The sequence below is a fragment of the Agelaius phoeniceus genome, chromosome 6 (genome assembly GCF_051311805.1).
Source record: "Agelaius phoeniceus isolate bAgePho1 chromosome 6, bAgePho1.hap1, whole genome shotgun sequence".
NCBI classification, from domain to species: domain Eukaryota; kingdom Metazoa; phylum Chordata; class Aves; order Passeriformes; family Icteridae; genus Agelaius; species Agelaius phoeniceus.
Genome location: NC_135270.1, coordinates 25,427,457 through 25,444,665, shown reverse-complemented (window position 1 = coordinate 25,444,665; position 17,209 = coordinate 25,427,457). Strand labels below are relative to the sequence as shown.

Below are 17,209 nucleotides of genomic sequence, written 5' to 3'. Positions count from 1 at the left end.
CCCATTTCTGAGCACTGTTCAACAAGGTGCACCATGTTAATCACAGCAGTTCCTCACCTGGTATAAGTGAGTGCTGAGATGTGCACTTCATAGTCCTGAGCTTCATCTGCTCGTGATAATGCTGGAGCACCTGAAAGCCCCCAGAAAGGCCATGGCATCAGCTAGTTGTGTTCCTGCCTTACCTCCTTACCTGTGGCTCCCTGCCAGGAGTCATTGAGGAGAAGGTAGCAAGCAAAGGCGCGTTTCACGGGGACATGGTGGTCTGTTGGCCTAAGGGGCTGCCTCTAGGGTGAAGACATCAGCAGATTCATGAAGGGAAGTGGTTTGCTCCTGGTCAGGGGCTGCTGTTTGCTTTGCTGTACCCTCTGTGCAATGCATTAAGTGGCTGGATAGCTCACTGTCACTGGTGGTGGGAAGAGGCGCTGTCTCGCACCAAGGATCAGCCTGTCTCATTCTGTTCCTGTCTTACAGCAACCACGGCCGATCGGTTCTACAGGATAGACCGTGCACAGGTGAGTGCAGCCTCACCCTGCACTGTCATCCCCTGGGAAGGTGCTTGGGTGTCCCACCTGCACACAGACCAACAGGCAGGCTTAGCCTTAGGGCCACACAGGTGTCATACCACTGACCTGGCCTTTGGCATCCCCCAAAGGGATGGCATGATGAGCCTGGCCCAGGACCAGGCTCAGCACCTCCAGGTTTCTAGAGAAAAGGGAAGAAGCCTGGGTGGTAGCGCAGAACCTTGGGTTGAAAGCTGCCTGCAGGGCCCTCCAGTGCAGCAGGTAAGGAATAGCAAACATAGCAAGACTGGCCAGGGGACCTGCCAGCTGGGATCATCTTCACCAGTATTAGATACTTTCTCTAATGATCTGGGGAGGGGAGCGTGGAGATAAGGTTTACGAGGTTGCTAAGGTGGCAGGAGACAAGAAGCCTGAAAAGAACAAGGAGATGCAAAGGCTCCCAGGCGCAAGACTGTTGAAGCCACCATTGCTGTGCAAATGGGTGGGCCACAAACTCACCCAATGGGATATGAGGGGATGTAGTTTTGCAGAAGTAGGTCTTGCTTCTGAGGAAGCATGTCCTGACTTGTTTCTTTCAGGAACACCTCAACTATGTGACAGAGATCTCTCAGGATGAGCTCTATGTCTTGGACCCAGAGCTAGTGGTCACTCAGACTGTGAGCACTTCTCCTGCCATGCCTGACCTCGTGGACTCATCTGCCACACCCCCTGGGCACCATTTTGCATTTCCTTCCTGTTCCTCCTCTCCATCTTCCTCTCCTGCCCCCAGGTGAGTGTGAAATGGGAGTGCTGGGCCTCAGGAAGAATGGGCAGTGATGGGAGAGCTAGGGTTGGCTTCACAGCATTGATCCCTGGGCCAGATTACAGGGGAGCTCCCTGGATATAGCAGGAATTCACTGTTGAGTAAGGCCAAGGGATGAGATGCAGTCCTGTTTTCCTTGTTCCTCTGCCAGTGCTGCCCTAAGTAGCCACCATCACCAGGTGGCTCAGCCATGGGGTCAAGCTCCAGCACCTGGGCCACGGGGCAGAGGACAAGGGTGTCTCTCAGCCAAACCAAGGCCAGTGATGAGTATGGAGGAGCAATGGCACCAGGAGCAGCAGTAGAAATGGGAGTGGGGATGGGGAAGAACCCAGATCAGGGAAGGAGTGCTACAGGCAGGTTTCTCCATCCCTCTAATGGTGGCATGCCCATTAGGGCCATCTGCTGCCAGGACTGGCAGGGTTAGTTACGCTTTCTCTTCTTCCCTTCCAGTGCTGAGCCTGAGCACTGCCTCCCACATAACGGTGAGTGGAGTCCTACCCCTGGTCATACCTCCTCTTGGATTGCACTTTTGTTTTCCTGCCATGGGTTTTTTTGGCTACTCTCTGGTTAGCAGGGAGTAGCCCTATTGTTCCATGTGTTCTGAAACATGGAGCCCTGCAGGCAGGTGACCCAGAGGTGAGCACAAGAGACCTGACAATGATTTGTGGAGTGGCCCAGCCAGGCGCCTTCCCAGCTCCAACATGCGGGAAATTATGTGGCAAGGGGTTAATCCCCCACCTGCAGGGCCGAGCGTTGTGGACTGGGTTGGAAGGCTGTCTCTGCCTCTCCCTGAGGAGGTGGGAGCACTAGATCAGGGGCCTCACCAAGCTGAACAAATGGAAAGAGTTTCCTGAAACTTGATTGGAGCCTGGAGGTGTGAGTGAGTCATTGGTGAGAAGCATCTTGGCTGCTGGCTGATGCCCAGGAGACCTGCTCCCCATTTTCATCACAAGTTATCCTGCCCAAGGGCAGAGACTACTCCCCCTGCATCTCCCTGGGGCTGAGATCTGGCTGCACCCCTAGCTACGTGGTGTCTCTTTCCTTTCCCTGGCTTGTTCCTTACATTCCTCAAGGTGGAGAAGCCATGTAAATGCAGTCTGACCAAAGGGTTAATCCCTGGAGGAGCTTGTGCTCCTGCTCCACACCTCTGGTGCCCAGCTCTTCTCTCCAAGATTAGATAAGCAGTGTTCCAGATTGACTTTTCTGACCCTGACGCATCTCTCTTTGCAGATGACCTTCTGATAGAAGCTGCCAAGAGTGGCAACTTCAGCAAGGTAGGTGCTCCAGCAGCCTGGTGCAATGAGCAGCCAAGGCTGGCTCCTGGGCTGGTGTGCCCTTTGGGCTAAGAGAAGCCCTGCCAGCTGTGCTCCCCAGTTGCCCTGGAGCAGTGCCTGTCAAAGGCCTTCCTTCAGGAGTGGTGGCTAGAAACCAGGCAGGCTTCTGGCAAGGAGCTCTGGTTCATCTCCTGGGAGACACAAAGGGAAGGGAGGAGAAGGGAAGGGACTTGGTAACATGGCTGAGCTGGACAAAGCTCCCCATCAGCACCAAGTATCCACACAACCTGTCAGACACTCAAGCTGGGGCTTGGAGCTGGGAAATGCAACTCATCCTGAGCAATCTGACAATCCTGTAGTTCCAAGAGCTGCACCAAGCTGGAAGAGACCTGATGGTGCGAGATTCCTCGGGCCAGACTGTCCTCCACCATGCTGTCAAATCAGGAAGCAAGGACATCGTCAAATACATCATCGAGAATGGTGAGCTGGAGTCAGAGTGCCACTCTTAGCAAAGGAGCCTGGCAGCAAAAAAAAAAAATCAACCCTCTGCTTAGAGGGAGCCAGGAGCTCCTGGGCTTAGATCCTTTCCCTCTGGGTTTGCTACGTCATCCTTCTGGTATATGGGCTTTTCCTGGCTTCTGTCTGCCAGTACTGGGCAGTCCTCATGGCTATTGCTGCATCCTGGCAGGGATCAGCATATCTCTGGGAAACATTTCTCAGTGTCTTGCTTCTGCTTCCAGGGCAGCTGACCAGTTGTTTTTGGCAGTTCCCATTGAAATACAGACAGTTTTATTTTTATTTAGATATTTCTCTGTAGTGAGTCCACAACCAGTTCTTCTTTCCTGGGATCAGCTGGGCTCAGATGCCACTGCTGACCTGAGTTCTTTGAAGCTAGGACTTTGCAGGCAGCATGAAAATATGCCCCTATGGAATGATGCAGACTGTGACCAGGGAGTAGGCAGGTCGGTCTCTGCCCCAGAGCCAGGTCTCACTCACCTGCACTCTTTCTTTCCACAGCTCCTTCAGAAATCCTTGATGCCACAGAGGAGGAGAAGTAAGTCGCTGCCTGACTTGCATTACTTGTTGGCCAGACCCTCTGTGAAATGACCAGTTATAGGGGCACATCCACTGCCCTTGTTCTAATTGCCAGCCATGATTCCCAGTCCATTTTGGACAGGCTGCTCCTGCGTAGCACCCCCTCCTATGCCTGGACAAACACACAACTTACCATCAGCTGCTGCTGCCGCTGAATTGCTGTCCCTTGCTGCCACCTGCATGTGCTCATTGTCCCTGTTCAGGGGGACATCTCACATCTCCTGCTTTCTCCTCCTCAGTGGTGAAACCAGCTTGCACCAGGCTGCAGCCTTACGCCAGCGCACTATCTGCCACTACATCGTGGAGGCTGGGGCCTCGCTCATGAAGACAGACCTGCAGGTGACAGTGGGAACGGTGGCAGTGGGGCTTTCTAGGGTGACCAGAGGGCTGGCAGGGAGCAGAGCAGAGGTGATTTGGTTGAGGTGTTTGCCAGTCAGAGAGGAGCTGACATGGAGTACCTATGCTTGCCCACTAGAGCCCAGCTACAGAGGGGTTAAATTCCTCTTCTCCTAGTGCTTCTCTCCCTGTTGTTTTATTAAATTAGCAGCAAGGGGCTGGAATGTCTCATCCCTGTCTCCCCCTTCCCACCCTCAGGGGTTAGAGCAAGGACATTCTCCCTCCGAGCTGCAGGACTCCAATGCTCTCCCCCACCGGCAGTCATGATGGGGGATCTGGGAGCTCCTGTTGGCGGGTGAAGCCGGCCTGCGGGGAGCAGGAGCAAGCAGTTGCAGCACTTTCTCTCACATGCTGAGTTAATTGAGCTGTGCCTTAGTGTCAGGGAATTGTGCCAGCCCTGGCAGAAGAGATGCAAAAGGGGAGGGAGAGGACTTGGGGCCATATTTTGGTACAGGAGGTTCCCAGGGCTGGCACATGGCAGAGAGGATGTGGTCAGATCTCTCTGGTGGAGGCTTGTAGTGATGGGCTACAGCAGAGGTGATGTAGAACAAGCCAAGAAGGTGCAATCTGTGGGTCTGGGACACCCATTAGGAGCTGGTGGTGGTGAAGCTTGGGGTTCAATTTAGACAATGCACGTTCCTGTTTGCCAGATGCCAGGAGAATGCAGTACAGATAATCTCTGGCTCCCCATCTCTCTTCCTTGGTCCCGTCTAAGACTTAAGCCTTGCACAGTGCCCAGAGTGGGGCTGGCCTAAATGGAGACTCAGCTGGCAGAGGCAAGAGGAGAGGGCAGTTTGGGGTGCATGGCCCCTCTCTGTTCCCTGCCCCATCATTTTCCTGAAGGAGAGGAACATCCCCCAGCCTGCCAGCACAAAAGGGAGCCTTGCTCAGGCATGCGGCTGCCCCAGGGAATGGGTTTGCACGTGCCTGTGCAAAAGCATGTCGCATGTCGGGTTTGTGGCTGCCTGGGGACCCCGCTGTGCTGCTGCACTGACCTCTCAGGGGCTCAGGGTCACAGCCTGCCTGCACAGGCAGGATCCACCTCATTATAAACCCTAGCAGCAGACCTGTAGCAGGGGTTTGGAGCAGACTGATCCCGCTCTCTGCAGTGGTGAAGGAGGCTGAGCCTTATCAGTTGGAGTGCCTCAGCCAGCCGGGCAGGGAGGCCCTGGCAGCTCTGGTTTCAGGCTGCAGGCAGGCAGTGATGCAGAGGGCCTTCTGCAGGGGAACAGGAAAGAAGCTTAATTCCTCCTCTGTTAAATGAGTGATTGCATTCAGGGGATGTGGGGAGGAGGCCATCAAGGAAAGCCAGCACCACAGCACAGAGTGATCTCCATCCCCTGATGGTGTGGCTGCTGGGGGTTGTGTGCAGGACCACGGGGTATGCCCAGTCTTGGGGTACACATCCCAAGGAGATTTCTTGCTGCATGATACCTCTCTGCAGCCACACATGGATGGGCTTTTGTGCACAGGCACATCCAGGCCCAGTGGAGGACTCTGCACGTCTGACCATTGTTCCTGATGGAGAAATATAGCTGGGGGGTGCTCGGAGGCCCCAGCACACTGCTGCAGCTGCCTGTGCCCTGCTGTGCACCAGGGGATGAGCCAGGCAGGACGGATATCCCTTCCAGGGCTGGTTTTCAATGGCAGCGGCAGAGCGCCAGGTTTCTGTGGCCTTTCTCAGTGGCACAGCAGAGCCTGGCACTCGGAGAGGTGGAGCAAGGAGCAGGGGGAGGGAAGGGGGAGAGGAGACAGAGCTGGGAGTTGTTAACAGATTTGTTTTTTATGGAGTGCAGGAGTTCATTAGTGGACACAATCCAGATGGCTGCAATAAGCTGGTGAAATGTGATCCTCCTTTGGGAGCTGGAGCGTGCTAGCCAGGCTGTGAGAGGGAAGGGGGGTTGGTATGCTTGGGCATTCCCCAGACATACCCCTCATTCCTCACCCTTTCCTGCCTGTCTCCCCAGCACAGGGGAAGAGCCAGTCAGGGGGACTAGCCTTTGTGTCTTCTTGGGTGACTTGTGTTGCCCAGGGTCAGTCATGTCCTAGCCCATGCCTGGAGCTGATGGCCCTTCAGGGGACAGCTCCCAGGCCTGCAGTAGTCATGCTCCTCAGGAGCACACTTTGATCCCATGGTGAGCACATGGACATTTGGCTGCCACCTGACTTGGGGTTTGGCTGCAGGCTCTGCTGGACCCAGCCACACGGGGGAATGGGGATACCCTTGGGTGCCAAAGCAGCCTTTAGGCAGCGTTCGGCGCTCTTGACTTGTCGCCTCCCCTGCACAGGGAGACACCCCGAAGCACCGTGCTGAGAAAGCCAATGACCCCGACTTAGCTGCCTACCTCGAGAACCGACAGCACTACCAGATGATCCAGCGGGAGGACCAGGAGACAGCTGTGTAGTGCTTGGCGTGCCTTAGCCCGAGCCAGCTCATTCAGGATGAGAAGAGTACAATGCCAACTGCAGAGCTGCATCTGGCCCAACCGTCCCCAGATGCTAGCCTGCTCCCTGGAGATGGACGCAGAAGAGCTCTGCCCCAGGCGGGCTGGAACTCTGTTTATGAGGACAATGGATATTTCAGACTTGAAGCCTGATTCTTTGTGTGTGCCCTTCACCTCTCATTCACCACATTCCCTGCCCTAGGTGGGCTCTATCCTCCAGCCATGTTAAAGCAGGCCAGGCTGAAGCCTGCAGTCACCCTTGTTCATGGGAGTAATTCCAGTGCCCCCTCCACAGGCTCCTACCTATAATCCTTATGGGATATCATTGCTCAGTCCTTCTCTCTGCTGGCAGTGCCCCTCTTTTAGGTGCTTGGCTAGGTTTGTGTCCTGTTCCTCCTCTCCTGTCTGGCACAGCTGTGGGAGGCACAGGCTGCATGGACAGACTGCGGAGGCTGTGAGCCACAGACTGCCCCAAAGAAAGCACCACAACTTACTGGCCCTGCTTTCTCCTCCCTCCTGGGGCTGCACCAGGTCTCTGTGTTGCCCTACCCAGAGCCTTCTGCAGCAGGAGGGAAGTCACTTGTGCATCCAGCCTTTCCTCAGAGCATCTGGGTCTCGTGCAGCTGGAAGTAGAGCAGCAGGTGCTCTCCTGATGGGCCTTGTGTGCTCAGTCAGCAGTCTGACTCAGGGCTGGGATGGCATGGAGGAAGGCTACCAAACCCTCCCACCATGCTTCTCTCCATGGGGCTGGGTGGAACAGTTTGCACACCCACTCTGCTGAGCATCTCTTTGTGAGCCTGCTGCAGGATGGTGGAGAGCTGCACTCAACTGGTGCAGTAGCAGCAGTGATGTCTGTTATATTTCCCAAATGCTGAGTTAGATTCAGCTGCCCTCCTTGCTTCAGTTTCCCCCTCAATGCTAGACTTTGCACGGGGCTGGACGGGCAGTGCTGGGGTCAGTGCTGCTCTCAGGGATCTCCTCCTGTCCCCCAACCTGGCAACATGCATCCTCTTAGGCTGACTCCTGCTATTCCCCAGACTGGGCACAGGGCTTTGCAGGGAGCTCACCAACCCACGTGGGCAAACCATGAACTCACCCTCTCCAGTTTTAGTAGAAAGAAGGATTTGGATTCCCAGGAACCATCAGGGCTCCTAGCCCTGAGTCATGCCTACAGTGGGATGGAGTTTCACAAATCGCCTGTCATGGGGCATGAGGCACCACAATGCATCTCCCCTGTTGATGCTGTAAGCACTTGATGCCAAGACATCAAGCCAGGCCTTAAGCAAGGCTTTTGCAGAACTGAGTCTCTGAGACCAGGAGGTGCCCACAGAGGAGAAAAGCTGATGGCTCTGAGCCTAGCAGACCTGCTTGGCACTTTTGGGTGGGCAGTGGTTGTGAAGGGGGTTGCTGTTCACATCTTTGCTCTAGGAGAGGATTCTGCTGCTGCCGTGCGTGGTCTGTGCAGTCCCTCGGCACTGACATGCAGCTGTGCCCACTGGGTCATGCTGGATGGCACTGTTTGAATCCCTCCTACTACCAAGAAAAGGGTATAAGGATACTGTAGGGAACCAGAACACCCTTCAGACTTTTTGCCCAGGGGCAGGGTTTCCTTGAAGGATGGGGATGCTGTACTGGGGAGCAGAGGCACAGGGCAGTGCAGGGTGCCCAGGGGCCAGTGTCGGTATTGGCAAATAATAATGAAGTGTACTAATGCATTGACAGCTGGGACACTCCAGAAGTGCCTGGAGTTCTCATCAGCACTGCTGGCAGGCCACTAATAGACAAGGCACTGTCACTTCTCAGAGGTCCACACCACTGCTGCCCTAGACAGGATACCCAACTTGGCCCAGAGGCATTTAAGCCTCAGCTTTTCCCTTTCTCCCTTATAGTTTTTCGTACAGGTAGTTGAGAGACACACTGTCCCCCTCCCTGCCTAGCCCCTCCGTGCACCTGTGAGCTGAGTTGCTGTGCAATTCCAAGCCTGCTTATATTTTGGTGAAGAAGGAGGAGGTGTTGGTTACCCTGCTCCCTGAGGGCAGGGGTTCTGTGCAATACCTGGGTCTGTGTTTCTTAGACACTGTTGTAGGATTGTATTTTTGTAATTATGTGAGGATGCTGGCTCCAGCTGGGCCAGGGCCTGGCATGAGCCTGTATTCCCATTGCTTTTCAACTTTGACTGTTTGATGTTGTTGTTTCTTGCCATTGTAATAAAGAGATTGATGTTTTAGTTCCTGTCTCCTTGCTGCATCTGCAAGATTGCAGCAGGCATCGCACAACAGATGCCCTGCATGGCACAAACAAGGTTGGATCCCAAGGCCTCTGCCCCTGTCCAAACTTGGGGGTACTTTTGGGAGTTCCCTGCTGGCCCACATCCTTGTTCACTTCCTAGCACAGCATCCTTCTGGGACTGTTGCTAGATACAGAGTCTTTGTCCTGAGGGACCTTCTCCTCCATTCTGCATCATACATCAATGCTCAGTATAATGTGGGAAAAGGAGAAAGTGCACTGCCTTCCCAAGTGATCCAGAAGGCCTTGGAAGTGTGAGTCAGCAGCCTGCTATTGCTCCTTGGGGCAAAGGCAGCAGCCCCAGCAGCTGCCATAGCTGTCAGTGGATACTGCAGCAGCATCCAGCCTCCAGTTTCAAAATGTTTGCTGGTGGTGAGCTGTCCCCAGTCACGCTGCTCTGCGGGAGATGAGCCTGCCGGGGGCTCTGCCTATTCATTTCCAGCTCCAGCAGGGAGTCTTGTGCTACCGCCTCCAGTGCTGAGCAGTGAGAGCAGGGATTATCTCTGCCACTCTGGTGGAAGGACCGCTCTCTGATTACAAAAGCAGAGGATTAGGGACACTTCTGCTTCCAGCCTCAGACTCATAAGGATGACTGTGGCTGACACACTTCTATCCTGTGGAGTTTTCTTTGAAAAAGGAGGTAATTGCAGTGGCCAATGGCATGCTGGTGATGGAGCCAGTGGGTGATGAGGAGCTATACTCATACCTCAGACTTGTATTTCTTGGGGCAGTTTGGCAGCCTGCCTAGTGCTCCTGCCAGCCCCTCTCTGCCCGGAGAAGCAGCCGCCTTCCCTGCCTGCATTGTCCCTTCCACCCCCACTGTGCCTCTCTTTCATAGTCTTCAAACTTCAGCTCCTGCCCAGAGCTAATAGTAAGGATCGGTAGCAGGTGTAAGGCACACCAAATTGTCCTGGCCTCCCCAGGGACCAGGTGTACATGCAACTGGGAGGAGGGGGCCCGCTCTGCTTCAGTGCCAGACCCCAGCATGCTGGCAATTGGCCCACATCTCAGCAGGGAGGCTGTCAGTAACCATGGCGATTGGAGTCTTCCAGCCGCCCCAGTGTCAAATATACCGTGGGGAAGAAAAGCAGTCCTGCTATGTGATCACTCTGGTGAGGAGTGTTGGAAGAGGGGCAGTGTACCTTTGGGGCAGAGTCCTGCCCTTCTCTCCAAAGGGTGTCAACATCTCCTCTTTTTCCTTTTCAGTCAGGTGCTGGGGGTTCAGAGGTCTGTCTGCCCTCCTGTGGGATGGAAGCACAGCTGGGGGTGTAGGTATGTGTGCAGGCTGGAGAAAGCAATGCAAGCCCAGCCCCAGCTAAGCAGAGTTGGGGTGGCAGCAGTGGGCCCTGTTAGTGATTACCTGGCACACACCTCAACAAGGAAAAGTTCATTCCTCTCCCATGCATGGCTGCATCCCTGCACTGACACTGCAGCAACATCCACTACCAGTTCCTCAAGGACCAGGCTTTGACCAGAGATGGAAAATGCAGAGCTGTCGTGCAATGAATTAGACTGTGACATTTTAAGAGCTCAATTTAAAAAGCTCAAGTTAACCAACTGCAGGGAAATGCACCTGGGTTGGTCACACTCCCTCTTTTTTCCTCCTTTCCTCAGTATGAGGCCTCTTTTCTGCAGTCATGCACTTTTGCTGCTAATTTGAGCTGGGGAAGGAGCCCAAAGGGACCAAGCACAGCCACTGCTGAGTGATGTGCACCAATGCATCTCTGCTCTCTCACACAGCTAGCACTTGTCTCCTGGTCCCCTGGAATGGGTGAAAATCCACACAGGGCTTCACTGTACCTTATGTTGCTGTGCCCTGGGGACTCCAGCGAGATCTTCAGCTCCTGGCCAGAAACAGCTGAAGAGAAGCAGCAGTGCTTGTGCCACACCTAGTTCTTTAACAGTTCTATAGGCCTTGCTTTGCTCATCACAGTCTCCTGATTCAGACGTGCAAACCTGATGTACACCTAGGTCCTTCTTTTGTAAATTGAAGTTTGTCTCAGCAGCTTCCTTCAGCTTGAGTTTAAAGGCCCAGCAATGGGGGGAGGTTACTGGCTTTGCTACCTGCCCAGCTATCAGGATCCATTTCTGCATCCTGGGCTCAAACCTACAGCCTGGCATCTCCAGATCCCTCGCCACACAGAGCAGTACCTGTTGCTGTGTGTGCAGCAGGAAGAGGAGATGACATGTTCCCACATTTACCAGCTCTCCTGAAAACCTCTGCAGATGTTTAGGAAACTGCTGGCAGACTGGCAATTAAATGTGGCACTCTCTTGGAAAGTTATTCCTGGTTTCAAAGCAGCTCATAAAAAACAGCCCCGCCCTGCAACTCCACCTGTGGCAGCCTTGCTCTCAGCAGACTTCTTCCAGGATAAGAGGTGGAGAAATGGCTCCATTCCCTACCAGAGCCCCATTTTTCTTGCATGACACTCTTCTTTCTGGCTGCTAACTCCAAAAAGGAATTGGCTTTGCTGCTGCCTTGCTCACCTCCCAAGAAAAGGTGGTGGATGGGGAAAGGAGCAGTCACAGCTGCACAGTCCTTTTCATCCCCCATCAGCAGTCAGATACCACTGCTTGGTCCAAGGGCTGCAGCATGTCTGAGCTGGGGACAGGCAGGTGGGTCACAAGGGACAGAACTGGGGAGACGCTTGGGACAGCATGTAAGTGATGTGCTGCTCTGGGTGCTGGGCAAGTACCCCTTTCCTGGCAACTTCCCACGAGGGGCAGAGCAAGCAGAGAAGTGTGAAAAGGGCAGAGATTATGAAAGGTCTGTCCATTGATGCCAGTGGCCTTGATGGAGGAGGCATCCACGGAGCTGGTAGAGACACAGGGTGGTTCCCTTTACTCCACCGAGGCGCGGGGATGCCGCCGGGGCCAGCTTCCATCGGAACTCAGAGCAGCAGCCCCCAGGGGAGACGCTGCCCGGCTGTTCAGCTGTGCACCCTTGGCCACTCGTTGATGTTGGGGTGCATGGTCAGCTGAACCCGCACAGCTTCCCTGGTACCGCACCGCGGGTACGGGTTGGAGAGCGCAGCAGGAAGATGAGAGGGGACAAGGGACAGGAGCCGTGCCCCGCGGGACCTGACGCTGCCCGGGCCCAGCTCAACCCCGGCCGAGGGGCCCCCGCTGCCCCCGCCCCAGCGGCCGAGGGGCCAGCCTGCCCCCGGGCCGCCCCTCCGCCGCCTGCCTTTGTGCCTGCCGGGGGGCAGAGGAGGAGCTTGCAAAAGTTTTGGGCTAAAAACCCACCTTTTTGCTGCCAGCCGAGCCCGACGTCAGGGGCCGCTGTGCGCCGCGCGGGGCTCCGCACGCGGCCGCCACACAAAGGCAGCAGCTCCGCGCCCTCCGCTCCGCTCCGCAGGTGAGTGCGGCCCCACACACACACAGCTCTCGGGGTCGGGCCCCACCGAGATGGGCGCCCCGGGCGAGGCGAGCGACGACCGCCCATCACCTCCCCAGGGAGGCGGCAGTCATGCAGGCTGAGGGCTCCCCGGAGCGGGAAGGGGCTTTGCCGGGGTGGGGGATAGGCTCCGGCTGGGGAGGACCTGCAGAAAAGGGCAACTGGGGCCGAAGGACCGGGGGCGGTGCCCCCCCCCCGGTGCGGGATCGTCTGAGAGGAGGCACGGAAGAGCCTGGAGATGCAGAAGGATGGAGTTCGGTAGGGAGTCAGGGCTCCTGGAAAGCAGGCGGGTTGAGTCAGTGGCCCGGTATCCTTCCCCCCCATTCCTCTGGGGAAGCACCCCACACTGGTTCGGGGAGAACTCAGCTAGTGGAGATCCTCCGATCGGAGCCCGGGGAGCTGCCCCGGAGCGGGGATCGACCGCCGCCCGCCTCTCCGGAGGGCGAGGGAAAGGCTCTACGGGGCTCACGGCACAGCATCTACCCTGAGGAGGGAGCAGAGGGCAGAGGTGCGGAAGGGCGCTGCCTGCTCCCCTCTCTGCCCTCAGCGCTGGGACAGAACCCTTTTCCCTTGGAGCACTTTCTCTTCGCTGCGAGGGGAAGGTGAGGCCGCCTGCTGGAGAGCCCCACAGCCCTCGTGCTTCCCTCAGCACCTCTAGGAAAGCCCCCCGGCCGTGCCAACGCCTTGGCTCACGGGCACGTGCTCCGTGTCCCCTTTACAGGCAGCAGGGAACTTCCTACTGTCGCCGTGCTTGTCGCTTCAGGCCACGGGCTTCCCGAGCGCTGGGCTGGTTCCTCGGGTGCCGGGCTGCCTGCCCGGAGGCTGGGAAGCAGCTCAGCCCGCAGAGGGAGGACAGCAGCCCTGCGCCCACCACCGCCAGAGCCAGCTGCAATTTGAGCCGAGCAAAGCCGAGCCGAGAGGTCCCACTCCTGGAAAAGGGCTGTGAGTGGGGGGGGACAGCCCAGCCCCTCTCCGTTCCCGGGAGCGCATGGGGTCAGCATTGAGTGATCAGGAGCTGCGGAGGATGTGTGGGCCGCATTAGGAGAAGTCGGTGGCAATACCTGCCCCGGAATGGTGTCCGGAGAGAGGTCCAAGCTTTCCCATTACAATAGTGGGTATTTGAGCTCTGCTTCAGCTTCACCAGATGATTTGTTCTTTTTAGAGCTTCAGTTTCACCAGGTGATTTAATTTTTCTTTTTAGAGATAATCTAGATCATAGAGGAGGGGGAGGGGAGAACAGAGACTGATGTTACGTGAGAGCCAGCCAGCATCTGAGGAGGAGAGAAGCCAGGGCCCCGCAGGGACACAGGAGGAGTAGGGCTGTGCGAGCATGCCTGAAGGTGCTGTCAGCCCAGCCAGGAAAAACTCTTGTTTGCCTGGCTGTTTGGAAAACCAGTTGGAAAACTGCACTCCCTTTTCCTTATGAATGGTTTAGGATGAGCCATGACTGAAGGTCCCTGCAGACCTTTGCCTGGGGGAGGGGACGTGCTGGGCTGAGCCTGGGAGCAAATTCAGGGGTCCCTGGGGCTGTAGCTGGTCATCCCCTCAGAGGGTATCCTTCTAGCATCCCTCCATTTATATGGGCAGGGCCCCACTGCACCCGTGGCAAACAGAGGGAGTCCATGCCTGGAGGTGAGGCAGGGATGAGCACAGCAGCTGGGGCTGTCTGCCCTGGAGAAGACCATGTCAGAAAGGCCTGAGCAGAAGGTTGGTGGGAGGGATGGGAGGTAGGTGCAAGGAGCACAGGGGAATGCTCTGCAGCAAAGGATGGGAGAAGTTAACAGAACACGTGAAACCAGGGTGATGGTGTGAATAATGTGGATGTCAAAGGAGCTACCCCGTAAGAGCCGCTGCAGAAAGTGGGACAGGCATGTGTGTAAATCAGCTCAGCTCCAGCCTTGTTATCTGTAACCAGCCCATCTTGGCTGAGCCCTTGTCCCCTTTGAAGGCAGATGGGTGGGAGCAGAGCTGAGCTGTGCTGTGCTCGGCAGGATGGCTCCCAGCCAGGCTGGGTGAGGGGGAAGGCAGATCTCAGCCCCACAACTGTGCCCTCAGCCAGCCACTCTGCGTAATTCCCTGTGACAGTTCAATGCAGAGCAAAGCTGGCAGCTTGGCGGCGGATGCATTAAAGGTGAATGCACTGGAGCCTGAGTAATGTGGGATGCTGCTCTCTCTGGCATGCTGCCCGGGGAGCCCAGGGCAGGGAGCAAATGCTGACCCCGGGCTCTTCCTTTCCTTGATGTCCCCTGGGGCCTGTGGTACATCCTGTCCTCTACAGCCCAATTCTGCAAAGCCCATCACAGAGCCAGGGCAGGTGCCGTGTATTTTCTGGATGGCTGCTGCCACACAGATATGGGTGGCATCTTAAAAGGCTTTGGGGGAACAGAATGGAGTCTCCAGATTTCAAACGCTGGCTCTGCATGCCTGCACTCCTGTTCCCACTGAGAGCAGGATCTGGGACCCCAGTGTGGGCAGCAACATCCCCCAGAGTCTTGTGGTGGCAGCCAGAGAGGAGCCGTCACATGGTCCAAGGCCACCGGGGCAGGGGGACAGGGCTCGATCCCCAAAGCTGAACCATTATGTGTGTGCACCCTTGTCCCCAACCTGCTCCCAGGTGTGTGCACACCTGCTCACCCCCTGCATGCATGGGTGGCATGGGCAGCGGGCTCCATACCTCCAATGAGCTCCCACATTGGTGGATGCTTTTTTTTGGTGTTTAATCCACTGATATAACTTTCAGACCTCTCATGAAAGCAGGTTTGTTTTCCTGGGCTTTTTTCCTTCTCCCTGGCATCCTCTGGAACTGGAGTAAGGTACTATGGGAGCTGTGTTCCCTTGCCCCAAGGCTCTTTGGTATGGGGCAGCAGCCTGCTAGGTCATGGATAAACGATCCATAGAGAAATATGAGGGTAAGGGCTGGCAACTGTAGGTCCTTCCCCAGATGCTGTGTGGGCTGTGGGGTTCCCATGGAGAGCATTTCAACCACATACAGGGCACTGGGGTGGCTGCAGGGGTGGGAACAATCTCTCAGCCCTGCAGCTCCCTGGTGGGAGGCAGTTGTTGAGGTACACAATCAACCTTCCTGTTGCAATTAGTGAACATAGTCTACTGGGTGACACCAAGCAGTAGCACACGCTCACGCATGTAGGTGAGTGTGTGCTACTCCTGTCTTACACAGGCTGCCCACAGCCCACCATGCCTCTCCTTGACACCACATTGCACCCCAGCCTCCAACCCACCCAACTCTCTCCTTCCTCAACAGGCAGGATGCAGGTTCGGAGTCTCTTCCTCCTCCTGGTGCTGATCCTGGTGGCTGCCACCGCTGAGGCTGGCAAGAACAAGAAAGGTGCGGGGCAGCCTGGGGCAGGGGGGCAGTGGGGCAGAGTGGGGCATGCTCCCCTGTCCCTGCAGAGAGCACCCATTCCACTTTTCCGCACAGAAAAGACAAAGAAGGATGGCTCTAAGTGCGAGGACTGGAGCTGGGGACCCTGTGTTCCGAACAGTAAGGACTGTGGCCTGGGCTACCGCGAGGGAACTTGCAAAGGTGAGAGTAAGAAGCTCAAGTGCAAGATCCCCTGCAACTGGAAGAAGAAATTTGGAGGTGAGTACATGGAGGTGGGGACCACCCTGTGCTGGGTGACCAGGGCTAATGTCCCACCAGGTCCTGGCTAGTTCTGATGCCTCTCCCCTCTCATCCAGCTGACTGCAAGTACAAATTTGAGAACTGGGGAGGCTGCAGTGCTCAGACAGGCTTGAAGACTCGCTCCGGAATCCTGAAGAAAGCCCTGTATAATGCCCAGTGTGAGGAGACTGTCTATGTGACCAAGCCCTGCTCCTCCAAGATCAAGTCAAAGTCCAAAGGTCAGTTCCCGCCACTCGTGTCCCCAGAAGGGTCCTGTGGCAACTCTGGCCAGGGGTTTTTCAGAGATACCTTGGCCTATTGGGGTTGGCTTTGCTGGATGCTCTTTCCTTTGCACTGTGAAGTCCAGCTGCTGGCAGGGTGGGAGGTGCTACTAGGAAAAACCCTGGTCCCCCCACAAACCACTGCCATCTTTGGTGGGATGGGGATTCCCTGCTTTCCTCACTAGGACTGACACAAAAGGTGGTTTGGCATGGCAGGAGGCTGCCTGCAGGGACGCAGCCACTGCGCCGTGCTCAGCCAGCCATGCTGGCTACATTTCTACCACAGCAGTGTCTGGGGGACCGTGAGCTGCCAGCAGATGCACTAACTCTTGTCTCCTGTGCTTCTTGAATGCAGCAAAGAAGGGCAAGGGGAAGGACTAGAGCAGGAAACCAGCATCCTCATCGGCCCCTCAACACAGTGCCTACAGGACTGGATGTCCAGCTGTAGCTGGCGCACACTACAGTCTTCCTCCTCCTCTCCTCACTCCTTCCCATGACCTCCTCTTTCACTGAGATGCCTTGTTTTAATCATTAGTGTTGTAGAGAGCAAACCCACCCACCCTGCAGGATAGGCTGCCTCCTTCCTTGCTGCCCCATGGGCACTACCTGTGCATCCTGCTCACCTCCTCTGGGCTGGTGTTGGGGTTCACTGGGATGTGCTCAGAGAGCTGGGATGGAACACACATTTTTCCACCCTCCAGCACAAATGAGTTGCCTTTAGCACATACTTTTGCAAGCCCAGGAGCCTCCTTGCTCCTCCACCAGGTACCAGTGCCGGAGGGAAGGGCTGGGTGTTGAATGCCTGAGTAACCCCATCACTGAATCTTCTCACTCAAGGACTGCTCTCACCTCAGGGGGTTTATTCCAGCATCCCTTTGGCTGGGGCATGACTTACCTGCAGCAGCTGAGGAAAACACAACCATCACCCTGAGAAGCAACTGTGTCTCCTCTCTGTCACTTGAAACCATGTGTCCATGCTGGGGCTGCAGCCCCTCTGCCTTTGCCATGCCAACACCAGTGCTGGGTGGGAGCTCTCCTTTTGGAATTTGTCTTTTTCTTTTCCAATAAAAATCTTTTTTAAAAAAGTATCA

General features: G+C 55.9%; 2 protein-coding genes across 9 annotated transcripts in view; both read left to right on the top strand.

The window, feature by feature from the left end:
- DGKZ (diacylglycerol kinase zeta) overlaps positions 1-8,759 on the top strand; it is a 54,920-nt gene extending 46,161 nt beyond the window's left edge. For all 8 annotated transcript variants that reach the window (XM_077180130.1, XM_054635563.2, XM_077180133.1 and 5 more), the window contains 8 exons: positions 472-512; positions 1,100-1,290; positions 1,774-1,805; positions 2,554-2,597; positions 2,957-3,077; positions 3,615-3,651; positions 3,932-4,031; positions 6,377-8,759. In XM_077180130.1, coding sequence (XP_077036245.1) covers positions 472-512; positions 1,100-1,290; positions 1,774-1,805; positions 2,554-2,597; positions 2,957-3,077; positions 3,615-3,651; positions 3,932-4,031; positions 6,377-6,493 — 683 coding nt within the window. In that variant the 3' untranslated portion in view covers positions 6,494-8,759. The remainder of the gene's footprint in view (positions 1-471; positions 513-1,099; positions 1,291-1,773; positions 1,806-2,553; positions 2,598-2,956; positions 3,078-3,614; positions 3,652-3,931; positions 4,032-6,376) is intronic.
- A 3,291-nt stretch (positions 8,760-12,050) lies between these two features.
- On the top strand, positions 12,051-17,206 carry MDK (midkine). The gene is made up of 5 exons (XM_054635562.2): positions 12,051-12,176; positions 15,478-15,561; positions 15,655-15,816; positions 15,915-16,076; positions 16,474-17,206. Exons 2-5 carry the CDS (start codon positions 15,483-15,485, stop codon positions 16,497-16,499), a joined length of 429 nt encoding a protein of 142 aa, XP_054491537.1. The 5' UTR covers positions 12,051-12,176; positions 15,478-15,482; the 3' UTR covers positions 16,500-17,206.
- The last annotated feature ends 3 nt before the right edge of the window (positions 17,207-17,209 follow it).

What these genes read in the sequence shown, in the direction of transcription:
- MDK (XM_054635562.2), top strand. Translation starts at nt 15,483, where the DNA reads ATGCAGGTTCGGAGTCTCTTCCTCCTCCTGGTGCTGATCCTGGTGGCT. An exon ending in GGCTGGCAAGAACAAGAAAG is followed by an intron (nt 15,562 to 15,654) that starts GTGCGGGGCAGC and finishes TTTTCCGCACAG; the next exon opens with AAAAGACAAAGAAGGATGGC. An exon ending in GATCAAGTCAAAGTCCAAAG is followed by an intron (nt 16,077 to 16,473) that starts GTCAGTTCCCGC and finishes TCTTGAATGCAG; the next exon opens with CAAAGAAGGGCAAGGGGAAG.